We start from the raw sequence: 18,541 nt of genomic DNA, 5'->3' as shown, positions 1-18,541 counted from the left end.
ATAAGTGAATGATCTTAGATTTTGATGTGCCTTAAATTAAAAAAATAAATAAAAACTAAACAACAAGTGAAAGATAAGTTTATTAAATTTTGCCATATCTGTTTCTATGCTTATCTTGTTTATCACAATATTCATTAAAAATTAGTTTAAACAAGAAAAGATGAAATATAACAATAAGGAAACAGATTGATGCCCAAAACAGAGTTGGCAACCCACCCAAGTGGTGTCCATGTCTGTGAAGGGCAATAACATGATGATCATACGCAGGTGCTGAAAAGAATCAAAAATTTGCAGTCAATTTTCAAATGCTATCACAAATACTTATAAAAATGTATAAACCAATTATATTTAAACTAGCTACAGAAATGAAAGATATTAAGTTATCTACCCAAATACCTTATATCTAATTAGTCATTGTAGCGGTGAAACCATATGAACTTAAAGTTTACGATAAATCCAGTAACTGCCCACGAGGCAAGGTCTAGCTAGCCAATACTAAATGTTCCTCACTACATTAGAACAGATTGGCAGATTAGCCCGGACCTAAATTCTCTGAGTTAAAAGTATTTGGTCATATCTTGTAAGAATAGCTGTCTCAGACGTCATTCCAGTCTGTACCTATAAAGCAATTTAATTCGAACAGAGCAATTCCCCACTGGAAATTCTGCTTATTGAAAGGATAATTAGGCAAGACGTCTTTAAGAATGCTGAAAGACAAAGTCTAGATGTAGAAATTTTAAATATTTTTTAAAAAAATTGCTCTGAGAAGTTTCTTTGCCGTATAAAAGTTTAAAATTAGTCAGTTTCATTTCTTACTCCCAATCAGTAGGGGGAAGTGGACTAGCCACTAGTTAGGAATCTTTTCATTCCTACAGGTATCCCAGCCTAACAACATGAACACTCACTCTCACAATACACACAGGGTCCTCGAGGTCATAGATGTGCAATTACGACTTTGAATCACTCGTACTTTGATTTACCACACCCTTAGATCGCTCACTACTCTGAGCACTTCTACAGATACCTATGTATGTTGTATGAACACTGAAGCAAAGGAAACTGCAATGGTACTTTTAGATCGCAATGATCTTGAAAACATCAAAAATTGGCAGTCAACTTTCAAATGCTATCACAAATACTTATAAAAATGATTGAATAACAGCTATTTATGTCTAAACTATTCAAAGTGCTGAAAGATATCAAGTTATCTACGCCAAATATCTTATACCTCACTAATCAGTGTAGTGATGAAACCATTCACTCCCTAACAAATTTGTCCCCTAATTTTAACTGAACTGTATCAGTATTTACTGGCGGTACTAGGAAGTCCGACAAAAAAAAAAAGAAAAAAAAGTAAAATAATAATAACATATACCTTCAACTATTTTATGAACATGCAATGTATCTTTTATTAACTCCATGTGGTCTTTATCTGGAGTCACATACAATATGGAAGTGATCGGTTCTGTTAGTTTAACCGGGAAATATGTCATCTCACTTCTAAAACAGAAAATTATAAAGAAATTTTGTAAAACTGAAGGAAAAAGATATAATAAAATTTTGATTTTAATTATACCCTAATTGGACTGGGTCCTCGTTGCAACCTCCATCACAAGCGTAGTACGGCCGATCACTTTTATCTAGAGACACTCCTAACTGTGCCTTATTATCGTCTTGTAATGTCACACTCACGTTAATAGATGTCATGTCGTCATAATGAATTCTCCTAGCAATGGAGAACATGGTTAATAGAACATTGAAAAACAGAAACAGTAAGTCCATATTGGTAAAGAATTATTCATATGAATATACTTCCTTCAAGCAGCTACAAAACGCTTATACAGGGTGTTCATTTTAAGACGGCTCAAATTCATTTCATGCTTAAACGGTTAATCTGAGCAAAAAATGGTAGCCTTGGCAATATTTTTAGTAGAAAGGGAATGAAAAAATGCATAAAAATGATCTTCGCATGCTCTACTTTCTCTTTGATAACAAGTTAAAAAATTGAGGTATGATTAATACATAACAGATTTTGAAATGGCCTAGCACCTTTATTTTGAAGATATCGAATTGCGGTTTCCGGTTTCTTTCATAACTTTTTATACTCTTTAAAACTGTGTATATGAAAATGGGGGTCAACAGCGAACCCTCACTTTTGGTCGCGCGTCAGCCGCGTATGCGGGCAGGAATCTAAAATCAAGTAACATATACTGAAACTAGAGGTGACGGGCAACAAATGTTTCCTCTGCCATTTTTCGCTCAGATCAACCGTTTAAGCATGAAATGCATTTGAGCCGTCTTAAAATAAACACCCTGTACATATAATGCTAAATTCTGCTATTTGAGGGAGAATATGCCCTTCAATGAATATCAATTTCCAGTTTTTTATTTGATAGAAGATATAAGATAAAAGCAAAGAATTGCTGAGTCATTTGAGACTCTGCTAGTGATATTTGGAAATGGTTTAAAAAAATAATTCACAGAGATGCAGGAGATAAGAGCCAAATTATGGAGGCCTTCTATTTGAACTAGCTATATTTCTCTCACTTCTTGCTTCTTTGCAAACATTCTAACTCACAACACACCAACATTATTAATATATTACAGGGAAATGTAAACTGATTACTTACCTGAATATATAGTCTCTATGTAGAAATTTTGGATCTATTTTGAACTCTAAATGTTGACCACTAAATCGAAATCCACCGAAACTTAGCACCATCGCCTGACCAACACCCATTGCACCGGTCTTAATTAATTTATGGCATCCCTAAGACATTAAAAGAGATTCATTAGAAATAATGATTCAGTTGTATGGATAAGATATCTGGCTGTTGTATATGGCCGCAAAATACTTACCTGTTTCTCTAACGTTAACAACCATAAAGACACAATATCGTTCACTTCTTCAATAACTTTTAATGACTTCCATAGATTTACTGCCTGCCTGCAAATTTATACAATTTAAAACAGAATAACAACAAAATTATGAAAGGATACTGTTCCTTTAATCAAATTTGATTAATTTACATATTTGGTAAAAGTAAAATTATTGTAGGTCTAAGTTAGAGTTTCATTTTCATTTTCTGTGTAAACAGAAGAAGCCTTGTGTTTTGGTGCTGATTTTAGAATTTCACCGTAAATTTACGTTTTATATAGGGTGTTCAATTTACGACGGCTCAGATGCATTTCATGCTTAAACGGTTGATCTGAGGAAAAAATGGTAGAGGAAAAATTTGTTGCCCGTCACCTCTAGTTTCAGATTATGTGAGTTGATTTTAGATTCCTGCCCGCATACGCGGCTGACGCGCGACCAAAAGTGAGGGTTCGCAGTTGACCCCTATTTTCATATACATAGTTTTAAAGAGTATAAAAAGTTATGAAAGAAACCGGAAACCGCAATTCGATATCTTCAAAATTAAAGGTACTAGGCCATTTAAAAATCCGGTATTTATTAATCATATTTCAATTTTTCAACTTGTTATCAAAGAGAAAGAAGAGCACGCGATTGCTCATTTTTATGTATTTTTTCATCCCCTTTCTATTAAAAATATTGCCAAGGCAGTAAAGCTAGTATTTTTCTTAATATCGGGAAATAAGTCGTTTTCCGAGTGATTTTTCTAAGAAAAATCAAATGTTTAGAGCTTTAGATGTTCTCAAGCATGCACAAAATGGCTAAAAATTAATTTTACATGTGTTACAAACAAGAAGAATTAATAATTATTTGGTAATTTTGGGAGAGTTGCATTTAATTACCAACTTGTGGAGCATCTACTGTGCCTTCAAAGGTGCCTCTTCAGATACAGAGAGCAGTTGATAACCTCCTGGCTAACCTGGCTTGTGAGCCAGAGGAGGCACCTTTGTAGGCACAGTACATGCTTCACAAGTTGAGTAAAGTGCATTATTTGATAAATTAAGGAATAAGTTTGATCCTTTACATGAAAGATATTGATCACTTAAATACATGGCAGGAGGTTTCCAATTTTTTTGGTAATTAAACGCAACTCTCCCAAAATTACCAAATAATTTTTAAACCTTCTTGTTTGCAACAGATGTAAAATTATTTTTTAGCCATTTTGTGTGTGCTTGAGAACATCTAAAGCTCTTAACATTTGATTTTTCTTAGAAAAATCACTCGGAAAACGACTTATTTCCTGATAATAAGAAAAATAACAGCTTTACTGCCTTGGCAATATTTTTAGTAGAAAGGGGATTAAAAAATACATAAAAATGATCTATCGCATGCTCTTCTTTCTCTTTGATAACAAGTTAAAAAATTGAAATATGATTAATAAATAACAGATTTTGAAATGGCCTAGCACCTTTATTTTGAAGATATCGAATTGCGGTTTCCGGTTTCTTTCATAACTTTTTATACTCTTTAAAACTGTGTATATGAAAATGGGGGTCAACCGCGAACCCTCACTTTTGGTCGCGCGTCAGACGCGTATGCATCTAAAATCAAGTAACATTTTCTGAAACTAGAGGTGACGGGCAACAAATTTTTCCTCTACCATATTTCGCTCAGATCAACCGTTTAAGCATGAAATGCATTTGAGCCGTCTTAAAATGAACACCCTGTAAATCCTGCCTGTCTCTGTACGTCTATTTTTCATCAAAAATGGTAAATTTGGTTTCATTTAGTTGCTTCAGGAGACCCGAAAATGAAGTGTTTTAAAAATTATTCTACTTACGGAAGCAGTATTACTTTACTGGATTAATTTTTTCAGTTGTTTGTAAATTTATAGAAAATGGTTTTCACAATTTTGTTTATAAACTTGTAACACCTGCACATTTAAGTTTATTCACTTTTTTGTGGTAAGATTCATTTTAGGGAAGTTCTGAGGGAAGAAGTACTCTGAAGTGCTACTATAGTAGGGCAATAATTTTGCCCTAGTTAATAATTAGTATTAACAAGAATCAAATTTAATGCCAAAATTCCAAATTCGTAAAAAATTCTATTGCTAGGAAGCGCCTCCTAAGGTAAGTAGTGTATTGTAACTTTGAAGATAGTTCTGCATATTTCCTCCTTCCTCTCTTTCTTTTTTTTAAACTTCCTTTTTCTTCCTCTCTCCTTAATTTTATTTTTCAGTTTATTCGTTTTATTTACTTGATTATTATTGTTTTAATATTTCCACTCCTTGAAACCTACTCCTACCCGTCTCGACTAGCTAATTATATCTGTAGCTTCTACAGAGGTTGTGGGGGAGTAACAGAATGAAAAAATGCGACTGACTGAAACAGCGAGAAATCGTTTCAACCATTGAGGAAGTACTATTTGTACAAGTATCAACTCGGCACATTAGCAACACAACTAATTTTTGCAATATTAAACTTGTGGAGACAAAATTACACAAAAATGACACTTCAGAAGTAGGTCTAAACTAACCCTTTCTAAGGATTTCAAAGGATATGATTTTTTGTAAAGATAATCCAATAATAATTATAAATGAACACCTATGTAATGTATATTCGTAGTTTTCACAAAAATTGATTCAATAAAAGGTACTTCTAGTTAAGAAATATGTCGTTATAACTCAAGGTCGGATCCCTGGCAGTATATAAACGTAATTTAACATTTAAAATTTAACATTGCTGCTTCCGGTATTTTTTTTTTAATTATTTTGTTTTTACACAGACTATTTTCTAGAAAGAGAAACTGCTAAAAATTTCTCCATCAACAATTTTGAGATTAATCTAACTTACAAAGTATGATGGTAACCTCCATAACACCCTTCGGCATAAGAATTATATGAGCGAGTAGCGGTTGTCCCATTACTTCTATCCATCAAAGGGTTCAATAAGGTGTTAGATAGGACATAATAGAGTGTAGCGTTTATTTTATCGCCGTTTAGTGCTCCAGCGGCCTTTGATTTGCTAATGTATAGTCCTGCATTCCAAAGGTTGTACCATGCATCAATATGTTCCTGTTTCAGTCGACTGCTGCTGATACCCGTAACATTTTTCATAATCTAAAATAAATCATCACTCAGTATGTAATGGGACAATACAATTAATCGTGTTAATTAAACATAGGAGGCTATATTTCCCCAATTTCGTTACAAATATTGAAGCTATCATATAATGGGGAGTTAACGAAATTAGAGTTTTTCAAGTTAAAAAAAAGTTAATATGAAAATAGTATAATGTTTAAATTCATCAATTGGCTGCCATAATCAATCTAAGTTGTTGGATCCCTAGATGACAATATTCTTTATTTCACCACACCGCTTAAGTTTTATATTTTTTTAGCAAAGCGTATCAAAGCAGAAACATATGATAGCCGTATGCTACACTTGAATGGTGTGGTTATAAAAGTAAATGTCATAAAGTTCTTCAATTTTTGTCTTCAGTCAGTCTGAACCTAGCAAAACCTGTTTGCATTTGACCAAAGTTGGATAACTTTTCAAGTCTACTGAACTTTTTAAGCAAGAAAATTATCAATTTTTTCATGGAAAATTTTTTCTGTCACCAGGTATTCTGCTTTTATAGAAAGAATTTACATTTTTAAAAAATATATATAATTTGCTTACATCAATGCATTTATTCTCTAATAAAGTCTTCTTGTTATAAAATTCTCCTTTTTTCATAAAATCAGAGCAGACAACTGTTGGAACGTATAAACTTGTAGTTCGATGTGGTTCAATCTAGAAAAATGGAAAAATGTATAAAATGTTTAGATCAAATGACGATTTTTTACCTAGAACATTCAAGCACTCTGCATAGTACTTTCATAACTACTGCTACACAGTGAATTACAAGAAGAGTATTTCAAAAAAAGACCTTTGAACTCCTCCAATGATAATATCCACTTAATAATACTTCAAGCTATTTTTAACACCTTTATATATCACCAAACCAAAACGATTATGATGCCATCTTTTTTTAACTTTAATAACTACTTTCAGTTTGGTCAATCACTTATAAGATTACGCCGAATTTCGAATGGACTACCTCACAAAACTCATTTTCGGTACTCGAAATATAATCAATAATGGCGAACATAAAAATTAAAAAAAAAAAAATCATAAAAATATCATAGAAACGTGTTTCCCTATAATTCTTAAAAATTATTTTAATTAAATATTTTACAGTAAAGTTGATAATACGTACAGGAATAAAGTAAGTCTGTCTCAAGACATACGAGAAAATAAAATAGCACATTTAACAGGATTAAAATTGTCATTAACGGAGTATTTTCCAAAACTCGAAAACACAATTGATAATTGGATTTCAAACCCCTTCAATAAAGAAAATTTAGCAAAAGCTGCGTCATTATAAATAAAAGAAAAAAAAAATTGATTGAATTATCATTTAACAGAACTTAAATGATAACTAAGTAAAAATCTACTTAAATAGACTGATTGTAATGAGTAAGCTCTATCCAAGCAACATTAAATTTAATTGGTACTTACAGGTAGTTGAATGCTTAAAGGAAATTGATTTACAAGAATTGGGCTCAATGGAATGCTTATAGTACAAACCTAATACATATTTCAATAATTCTAGACAGGTGCAGGGAACACTTGCACTCAACTGATTTAAATAAAGTAAGCAACGTTATGTTAGATATATTTTGGAATTTTCTAAATTTATTAAAAAATGTTGGTCAACAATATTTATATAAATTCATTTCTTTTCGTTATAGGAATTCTTTCTGAAATAAAATTAGATGGCCCTTATGTTATGAAATTAAAAATCAATACTGTAATTTATTCAATCTAACCCAAAAATCATTGTTTATGAGTAATAAGAACGAACCGGAAACATTACTTCACCAGTTTATCAGCTGCTCAGTCAATGAAAGTTTTAGAATCCCATTCCATAAAAACAAATAAAATAATCCAAAAGAAGAACATTGATCAGAATCATTTATAAATAGTTTTAAAACTGAGATCTAACTTTTCTCTACAAATCGGTAAAGAATTCATAGTAATCCTGATATTACGGAAAGAGATATAAAAGGTTGAATTTCGAACGAATTCGATAACTTAGATCGAAAATTTAACCTTCTATAACTCGTTCAATATTATAACTAGAAAAATGGAATTAATATCAGTTACACAGCTAACTTTTCTCAATATTTCAGTAACGAATTCATTGCAATCTGATAAATAAGAAATAAGATATAAAATTCTGAACTTTTGAACGAATATGGAAACCTTCAAATTATAACCTCCCATAAAACGATAACTATTATGACTAGAACCTTGCAATTCATTTCTGTTGTAGAACTAACTTTTCTCCAAAAATCGGTAAAAAATTCATTGAAATCCGAACAATACGAAAAGAGATATAAACGTTTGAATTTGGAACGAATTTGCAAATTTTGATCGAAAATTTAACCTTCTATATCTCGTGCACTATTTATAACAAGAGAAATACAATTTATACCAGTTATACAGCTACCTTTTCTATACATTTCGGCACAGAATTCATTGATTGAGATAGAAAGCTGTAGTATTGGACAAATGTTAAGGTAAAAGAGTACTATAATTCTACAGATTATCGCAGGTCTATCATTAATAAGACCGGAAATACAGCAATTTTAAATATAAAGAAAATGAACAAAATCTCAAAATTTCCTACCCTATATCTTTTTCAAAAATTGAGATAGAAAACTGTAGTTTTGCAAAAATGTTAAGGTAAAAGAGTACTATAATTCTACAGATAATCGCAGGTCTATCATTAATAAGAACGGAAACACAGCAATTTTAAATATAAAGAAAATGAACCAAATCTCAAAATTTCCTACCCTATATCTTTTTCAAAAATTGACATAGAAAGCTGTAGTTTTGGACAAATGTTAAGGTAAAAGAGTACTATAATTCTACAGATTCTCGCAGGTCTATCACTAATAAGACAGGAGATACAGCAATTTTAAATATAAAGAAAATGAACAAATTCTCAAAATTTCCTGCACTTTATCTTTTTCAAAAATTGAGATAGAAAGCTGTAGTATTGCAAAAATGTTAAGGTAAAAGAGTACTTTAATTCTACAGATTCTCGCAGGTCTATCACTAATAAGACAGGAGATACAGCAATTTTAAATATAAAGAAAATGAACAAAATCTCAAAATTTCCTACCCTATATCTTTTTCAAAAATTGACATAGAAAGCTGTAGTTTTGCACAAATGTTAAGGTAAAAGAGTACTTTAATTGTACAGATTATCGCAGGTCTAACAATAATAAGAGCGGAAATACAGCAATTTTAAATATAATGAAAAAGAACCAAATCACAAAATTTCCTACCCTATATCTTTTCAAAAATTGAGATAGAAAACTGTAGTTTTGCACAAATGTTAAGGTAAAGGAGTACTAAAATTCTACAGATTATCGCAGGTCTACCACTAATAAGACCGGAGATACAGCAATTCTAAATATTAATAAAATCAACAAAATCTCAAAATTTCCTACCACATATCTTTTTCAAAAATTGAAATAGAAACTGTGGTTTTGCACAAATGTTAAGGTAAAAGAGTACTATAATTCTACAGATTCTCGCAGGGCTATCATTAATAAGACCGGAGATACAGCAATTTAAATTATAAAGAAAATGAACAAAATCTCAAAATTTCCTGCCCTATATCTTTTTAAAAATTGAGATAGAAAGCTGTAGTTTTGCACAAATGTTAAGGTGAAAGAGTACTTTAATTGTACAGAATTTCGCTGGTCTATGACTAATAAGACAGGAGATACAGATATTCTAAATATTAAGAAAATGAACAAAATCTCAAAATTTCCTGCCCTATATCTTTTTCAAAAACTGAGATAGAAAGCTGTAGTTTTGCACAAATCTTAACGTGAAAGAGTACTTTAATTGTTCAGATTATCGCAGGTCTATCATTAATAAGACCGGAAATACAGCAATTTTAAATATAAAGAAAATGAACCAAATCTAAAAATTTCCTACCCTATATCTTTTTCAAAAATTGAGACAGAAAACTGTAGTTTTGCACAAATGTGAAGGTAAAAGAGTACTATAATTCTAAAGATTATCGCAGGTCTATCATTAATAAGACCGGAGATACAGCAATTTTAAATATAAAGAAAATGAACAAAATCTCAAAATTTCCTGCACTATGTCTTTTTCAAAAATTGAGATAGAAAGCTGTAGTATTGCACAAATGTTAAGGTAAAAGAGTACTTTAATTGTACAGATTATCGCAGGTCTATCATTAATAAGACCGGAAACACAGCAATTTTAAATATAAAGAAAATGAACAAAATCTCAAAATTTCCTACCCTATATCTTTTTCAAAAATTGAGATAGAAAGCTGTAGTTTTGCACAAATGTTAAGGTAAAAGAGTACTTTAATTGTACAGATTATCGCAGGTCTATCATTTCTAAGACCGGAAATACAGTAATTTTAAATATAAAGAAAATGAACAAAATCTCAAAATTTCCTACCCTATATCTTTTTCAAAAAATGAGATAGAAAACTGTAGTTTTGCACAAATGTTAAGGTAAAAGAGTACTATAATTCTACAGATTATCGAAGATCTATCATTAATAAGACCGGAGATACAGCAATTTTAAATATAAAGAAAATGAACAAAATCTCAAAATTTCCTGCACTATATCATTTTCAAAAATTGAGATAGAAAGCTGTAGTTTTGCACAAATGTTAAGGTAAAAGAGTACTTTAATTGTACAGATTATCGCATGTCTATCATTAATAGGACCGGAAATACAGCAATTTTAAATATAAAGAAAATGAACAAAATCTCAAAATTTCCTACCCTATATCTTTTTCAAAAATTGAGAAAGAAACCTGTAGTTTTGCACAAATGTTAAGGTAAAAGAGTACTTTAATTGGACAGATTATCGCAGGTCTATCATTAATAAGACCGGAAATACAGCAATATTAAATATAAAGAAAATGAAAAAAATCTCAAAATTTCCTACCCTATATCTTTTTCAAAAAATGAGATAGAAAACTGTAGTTTTGCACAAATGTTAAGGTAAAAGAGTACTATAATTCTACAAATTATCGCAGGTCTATCATTAATAAGAGCGGAAAAACAGCAATTTTAAATATAAAGAACATGAACAAAATCTCAAAATTTCCTACCCTATATCTTTTCAAAAATTGAGATAGAAAGTTGTAGTTTTGCACATATGTTAAGATAAAAGAGTACTATAATTCTACAGATTCTCGCAGGTCTACCACTAATAAGACCGGAGATACAGCAATTCTAAATATTAATAAAATCAACAAAATCTCAAAATTTCCTACCACATATCTTTTTCAAAAATTGAAATAGAAACTGTGGTTTTGCACAAATGTTAAGGTAAAAGAGTACTATAATGCTACAGATTCTCGCAGGGCTATCATTAATAAGACCGGAGATACAGCAATTTAAATTATAAAGAAAATGAACAAAATCTCAAAATTTCCTGCCCCATATCTTTTTAAAAATTGAGATAGAAAGCTGTAGTTTTGCACAAATGTTAAGGTGAAAGAGTACTTTATTTGTACAGAATTTCGCTGATCTATGACTAATAAGACAGGAGATACAGATATTCTAAATATTAAGAAAATGAACAAAATCTCAAAATTTCCTGCTCTATATCTTTTTCAAAAATTGAGATAGAAAGCTGTAGTTTTGCACAAATCTTAACGTAAAAGAGTACTTTAATTGTTCAGATTATCGCAGGTCTATCATTAATAAGACCGGAAATACAGAAATTTTAAATATAAAGAAAATGAACAAAATCTCAAAATTTCCTACCCTATATCTTTTTCAAAAATTGAGACAGAAAACTGTAGTTTTGCACAAATGTGAAGGTAAAAGAGTACTATAATTCTAAAGATTATCGCAGGTCTATCATTAATAAGACCGGAAATACAGCAATTTTACATATAAAGAAAATGAACAAAATCTCAAAATTTCCTACCCTATATCTTTTTCAAAAATTGAGAAAGAAAGCTGTAGTTTTGCACAAATGTTAAGGTAAAAGAGTACTTTAATTGGACAGATTATCGCAGGTCTATCATTAATAAGACCGGAAATACAGCAATTTTAAATATAAAGAAAATGAAAAAAATCTCAAAATTTCCTACCCTATATCTTTTTCAAAAAATGGGATAGAAAGTTGTAGTTTTGCACATATGTTAAGATAAAAGAGTACTATAATTCTACAGATTCTCGCAGGTCTATAACTAATAAAACAGGAAATACAGCAATTTTAAATATATAGAAAAAGAACAAAATCTCAAAATTTCCTACCCTATATCTTTTTCAAAAATTGAGATAGAAAACTGTAGTTTTGCACAAATGTTAAGGTAAGAGAGTACTATAATTCTACAGATTATCGCAGGTCTGTCATTAATAAGACTGGAGATACAGCAATTTTAAATATAAAGAAAATGAACAAAATCTCAAAATTTCCTGCCATATATCTTTTTCAAAAATTGAGATAGAAAGCTGTAGTTTTGCACAAATGTTAAGGTAAAAGAGTACTTTAATTGTACAGATTATCGCAGGTCTATCATTAATAGGACCGGAAATACAGCAATTTTAAATATAAAGAAAATAAACAAAATCTCAAAATTTCCTACCCTATATCTTTTTCACAAATTGAGATAGAAAACTGTAGTTTTGCACAAATGTTAAGGTAAAAGAGTACTATAATTCTACAGATTATCGCAGGTCTATCATTAATAAGACCGGAGATACAGCAATTTCAAAAATATAAAGAAAATGAACAAAATCTCAAAATTACCTGCCCTATATCTATTTCAAAAATGGAGATAGAAAGTTGTAGTTTTGCACATATGTTAAGATAAGAGAGTGCTATAATTTTACAGATTCTCGCAGTTCTATCACTAATAAGACCGGAAAAACAGCAATTTTAAATATAAAAAAAAATGAACAAAATCTCAAAATTTCCTACCCTATATCTTTTTTAAAAATTGAGATAGAAAGCTGTAGTTTTGCAGAATTGTTAAGGTAAAAGAGAACTTTAATTGTACAGATTATCGCAGGTCTATCATTAATAAGACCGGAAATACAGCAATTTTAAATATAAAGAAAATGAACAAAATCTCAAAATATCCTACCCTATATCTTTTTCAAAAAATGAGATAGAAAACTGTTGTTTTGTACAAATGTTAAGGTAAAAGAGTACTATAATTCTACAGATTATCGCAGGTCTATCATTAATAACACCGGAAACACAGCAATTTTAAATATGAAGAAAATGAACAAAATCTCAAAATTTCCTGCCCTATATCTATTTCAAAAATTGAGATAGAAAGTTGTAGTTTTGCACAAATGTTAAGGTAAAAGAGTACTATAATTCTGCAGATTATCGCAGGTCTATCATTAATAAGACCGGAGATACAGCAATTTTAAATATAAAGAAAATGAACCAAATCTCAAAATTTCCTACCCTATATCTTTTTCAAAAAATGAGATAGAAAACTGTAGTATTGCACAAATGTTAAGGTAAAAGAATACTTTAATTGTACAGATTAGCGCAAGTCTATCATTAATAACACCGGAAACACAGCCATTTTAAATATAAAGAAAATGAACAAAATCTCAAAATTTCCTACCCTATATCTTTTTCAAAAATTGAGAAAGAAAGCTTTAGTTTTGCACAAATGTTAAGGTAAAAGAGAACTTTAATTGGACAGATTATCGCAGGTCTATCATTAATAAGACCGGAGATACAGCAATTTTAAATATAAAGCACATGAACAAAATCTCAAAATTTCCTACCCTATATCTTTTTCAAAAATTGAGATTGAAAACTGTAGTTTTGCACAAATGTTAAGGTAAAAGAGTACTATAATTCTACAGATTCTCGCAGGTCTATAACTAATAAAACAGGAAATATAGCAATTTTAAATATATAGAAAAAGAATAAAATCTCAAAATTTCCTACCCTATATCTTTTCAAAAATTGAGATAGAAAACTGTAGTTTTGCACAAATGTTAAGGTAAAGGAGTACTATAATTCTACAGATTATCGCAGGTCTACCACTAATAAGACCGGAGATACAGCAATTCTAAATATTAATAAAATCAACAAAATCTCAAAATTTCCTACCACATATCTTTTTCAAAAATTGAAATAGAAACTGTGGTTTTGCACAAATGTTAAGGTAAAAGAGTACTATAATTCTACAGATTCTCGCAGGGCTATCATTAATAAGACCGGAGATACAGCAATTTAAATTATAAAGAAAATGAACAAAATCTCAAAATTTCCTGCCCTATATCTTTTTCAAAAATTGAGATAGAAAGCTGTAGTTTTGCACTAATGTTAAGGTAAAAGAGTACTTTAATTGTACAGATTATCGCAGGTCTATCATTATTAAGACCGGAAATACAGCAATTTTAAATATAAAGAAAATGAATAAAATCTAAAAATTTCCTACCCTATATCTTTTTCAAAAATTGAGATAGAAAACTGTAGTTTTGCACAAATGTTAAGGTAAATGAGTACTATAATTCTACAGATTATCGCAGGTCTATCATTAATAAGACCAGAGATACAGCAATTTTAAATATAGAGAAAATGAACAAAATCTCAAAATTTCCTGCCCTATACCTATTTCAAAAATTGAGATAGAAAGTTGTAGTTTTGCACATATGTTAAGATAAAAGAGTACTATAATTCTACAGATTCTCGCAGGTCTATCACTAATAAGGCCGGAAACACAGCAATTTTAAATATAAAGAAAATGAACGAAATCTCAAAATTTCCTGCACTATATCTTTTTCACAAATTAAGATAGAAAGTTGTAGTTTTGCACATATGTTAAGATAAAAGAGTGCTATAATTCTACAGATTCTCGCAGTTCTATCACTAAAAAGACCGGAAAAACAGCAATTTTAAATATAATAAAAATGAACCAAATCTCAAAATTTCCTACCCTATATCTTTTTCAAAAATTGAGATAGAAAGCTGTAGTTTTGCAGAATTGTTAAGGTAAAAGAGTACTTTAATTGCACAGATTATCGCAGGTATATTATTAATAAGACCAAAAATACAGCAATTTTAAATATAAAGAAAATGAACAAAATCTCAAAATATCCTACCCTATATCTTTTTCAAAAAATGAGATAGAAAACTGTAGTTTTGCACAAATGTTAAGGTAAAAGAGTACTATAATTCTACAGATTATCGCAGGTCTATCATTAATAAGACCGGAGATACAGCAATGTTAAATATAAAGAAAATGAACAAAATCTCAAAATTTCCTGCACTATATCTTTTTCAAAAATTGAGATAGAAAGCTGTAGTATTGCACATATGTTAAGGTAAAAGAGTACTTTAATTGTACAGATTATCGCAGGTCTATCATTAATAAGACCGGAAATACAGCAATTTTAAATATAAAGAAAATGAACAAAATCTCAAAATTTCCTACCCTATATCTTTTTAAAAATTGAGATAGAAAACTGTAGTATTGCACAAATGTTAATGTAAATGAGTACTTTAATTGTACAGATTATCGCAGGTCTATCTTTAATAAGACCGGAAATACAGCAATTTTAAATATAAAGAAAATGAACAAAATCTCAAAATTTCCTGCCCTATATTTTTTTCAAAAATTGAGATAGAAAGCTGTAGTTTTGGACAAATGTTAAGGTAAAACACTACTATAATTCTACAGATTCTCGCAGGTCTATCACTAATAAGACAAGAGATACAGCAATTTTAAATATAAAGAAAATGAGCAAAATCTCAAAATTTCCTGCCCTATATCTTTTTCAAAAATTGAGATAGAAAGCTGTAGTTTTGGACAAATGTTACGGTAAAAGAGTACTATAATTCTACAGATTCTCGCAGGTCTATCATAATATGACCGAAGATAAAGCAATTCAAAATATAAAGAAAATGAACAAAATCTTAAAATTTCCTGCTTTATATCTATTTCAAAAATTGAGATAGAAAGCTATAGTTTTGCACATATGTTAAGATAAAAGAGTACTATAATTCTACAGATTCTCGCAGGTCTATCACTAATAAGACAAGAGATACAGCAATTTTAAATATAAAGAAAATGAACAAAATCTCAAAATTTTCTGCCCTATATCATTTTTAAAAATTGAGGTAGAAAGCTGTAGTATTGCACCAATGTTAAGGTAAAAGAGTACTTTAATTGTACGGATAATCGCAGGTCTATTATTAGTAAGACCGGAAATACAGCAATTTAAAATGTCAAGAAAATGAACAAAATCTTAAAATTTCCTGCCCTATATCTATTTCAAAAATTGAGATAGAATGCACATATGTTAAGATAAAAGAGTACTTTAATTGTACAGATTATCGCAGGTCTATCACTAATAAGACAGGAGATACAGCAATTTTAAATATAAAGAAAATGAACAAAATCTCAAAATTTTCTGCCCTATATCTTTTTCAAAAATTGAGATAGAAAGCTGTAATATTGCACAAATGTGAAGGTAAAAGAGTACTTTAATTGTACAGATAATCGCAGGTCTATTATTAGTAAGACCGGAAATACAGCAATTTCAAATATAAAGAAAATAAACAAAATCTCAAAATTTCCAACCCCATATCTTTTTCAAAAATTGAGATAGAAAGCTGTAGTTTTGCACCTATGTTAAGATAAAAGAGTACTTTAATTGTACAGATTATCGCAGGTCTATCACTAATAAGACAGGAGATACAGCCATTTTAAATATAAAGAAAATGAACAAAATCTCAAAATTTTCTGCCCTATATCTTTTTCAAAAATTGAGATAGAAAGCTATAATATTGCACAAATGTTAAGGTAAAAGAGTACTTTAATTGTACAGATAATCGCAGGTCTATCATTAGTAAGACCGGAAATACAGCAATATTAAATATAAAGAAAATGAACAAAATCTAGAAATTTCCTGCCCTATATCTATTTCAAAAATTGAGATAGAAAGCTATAGTTTTGCACATATGTTAAGATAAAAGAGTACTTTAATTGTACAGATTATCGCAGGTCTATCACTAATAAGACAGGAGATACAGCAATTTTAAATATAAAGAAAATGAACAAAATCTCAAAATTTCCTGCTTTATATCTATTTCAAAAATTGAGATAGAAAGCTATAGTTTTGCACATATATTAAGATAAAAGAGTACTTTAATTGTACAGATTATCGCAGGTCTATCATAATATGACCGGAGATACAGCAATTCTAAATATAAAGAAAATGAACAAAATCTCAAAATTTTCTGCCCTATATCTTTTTTAAAAATTGAGATGGAAAGCTGTAGCATTGCACAAATGTTAAGGTAAAAGAGTACTTTAATTGTACAGATTATCGCAGGTCTATCACTAATAAGACAAGAGATACAGCAATTTTAAATATAAAGAAAATGAACAAAATCTCAAAATTTCCTGCCCTATATCTATTTCAAAAATTGAGATCGAAGGCTATAGTTTTGCACATATGTTAAGATAAAAGAGTACTTTAATTGTACAGATTATCGCAGGTATATCATAATATGACCGGAGATAAAGCAATTCAAAATATGAAGAAAATGAACAAAATCTCAAAATTTCCTACCCTATATCATTTTCAAAAATTGAGATAGAAAGCTGTAGTTTTGCACTAATGTTAAGGTAAAAGAGTACTTTAATTCTACAGATTCTCGCAGGTCTATAACTAATAAAACAGGAAATACAGCAATTTTAAATATATAGAAAAAGAATAAAATCTCAAAATTTTCTAACCTATATCTTTTTCAAAAATTGAGATAGAAAACTGTAGTTTTGCACAAATGTTAAGGTAAAAGAGTACTATAATTCTACAGATTATCGCAGGTCTGTCATTAATGAGACCGGAGATACAGCAATTTTAAATATAAAGAAAATGAACAAAATCTCAAAATATCCTACCCTATATCTTTTTCAAAAATTGAGATAGAAAACTGTAGTTTTGCACAAATGTTAAGGTAAATGAGTACTATAATTCTACAGAATATCGCAGGTCTATCATTAATAAGACCAGAGATACAGCAATTTTAAATATAGAGAAAATGAACAAAATCTCAAAATTTCCTGCCCTATACCTATTTCAAAAATTGAGATAGAAAGTTGTAGTTTTGCACATATGTTAAAATAAAAGAGTACTATAATTCTACAGATTCTCGCAGGTCTATCACTAATAAGGCCGGAAACACAGCAATTTTAAATATAAAGAAAATGAACGAAATCTCAAAATTTCCTGCACTATATCTTTTTCACAAATTAAGATAGAAAGTTGTAGTTTTGCACATATGTTAAGATAAAAGAGTGCTATAATTCTACAGATTCTCGCAGTTCTATCACTAAAAAGACCGGAAAAACAGCAATTTTAAATATAATAAAAATGAACCAAATCTCAAAATTTCCTACCCTATATCTTTTTCAAAAATTGAGATAGAAAGCTGTAGTTTTGCAGAATTGTTAAGGTAAAAGAGTACTTTAATTGTACAGATTATCGCAGGTATATTATTAATAAGACCAAAAATACAGCAATTTTAAATATAAAGAAAATGAACAAATTCTCAAAATATCCTACCCTATATCTTTT

The 18,541-nt window shown here is 29.7% G+C and overlaps 1 protein-coding gene across 1 annotated transcript in view; it reads right to left on the bottom strand.

Moving 5' to 3' along the window:
• Positions 1-61: 61 nt before the first annotated feature.
• The window catches only part of LOC141457468 (uncharacterized protein KIAA2013 homolog), a 51,838-nt gene continuing 33,358 nt past the window's right edge, over positions 62-18,541 (bottom strand). The window contains exons 6-12 of the mRNA XM_074134489.1: positions 6,534-6,647; positions 5,707-5,972; positions 2,860-2,947; positions 2,631-2,770; positions 1,577-1,726; positions 1,376-1,500; positions 62-270 (exon numbers count right to left, since the gene is read on the bottom strand). Of these exons, the coding sequence (XP_073990590.1) occupies positions 83-270; positions 1,376-1,500; positions 1,577-1,726; positions 2,631-2,770; positions 2,860-2,947; positions 5,707-5,972; positions 6,534-6,647 (1,071 nt within the window). The 3' untranslated portion in view covers positions 62-82. The remainder of the gene's footprint in view (positions 271-1,375; positions 1,501-1,576; positions 1,727-2,630; positions 2,771-2,859; positions 2,948-5,706; positions 5,973-6,533; positions 6,648-18,541) is intronic.

The sequence above is a fragment of the Rhodnius prolixus genome, unplaced genomic scaffold (genome assembly GCF_049639745.1).
Source record: "Rhodnius prolixus isolate KJV_2025 unplaced genomic scaffold, Rpr scaffold_16, whole genome shotgun sequence".
NCBI classification, from domain to species: Eukaryota; Metazoa; Arthropoda; class Insecta; order Hemiptera; family Reduviidae; genus Rhodnius; species Rhodnius prolixus.
Note: the sequence above shows the minus strand (reverse complement) of the source record. Positions and strands in the feature narration are given on the sequence as shown.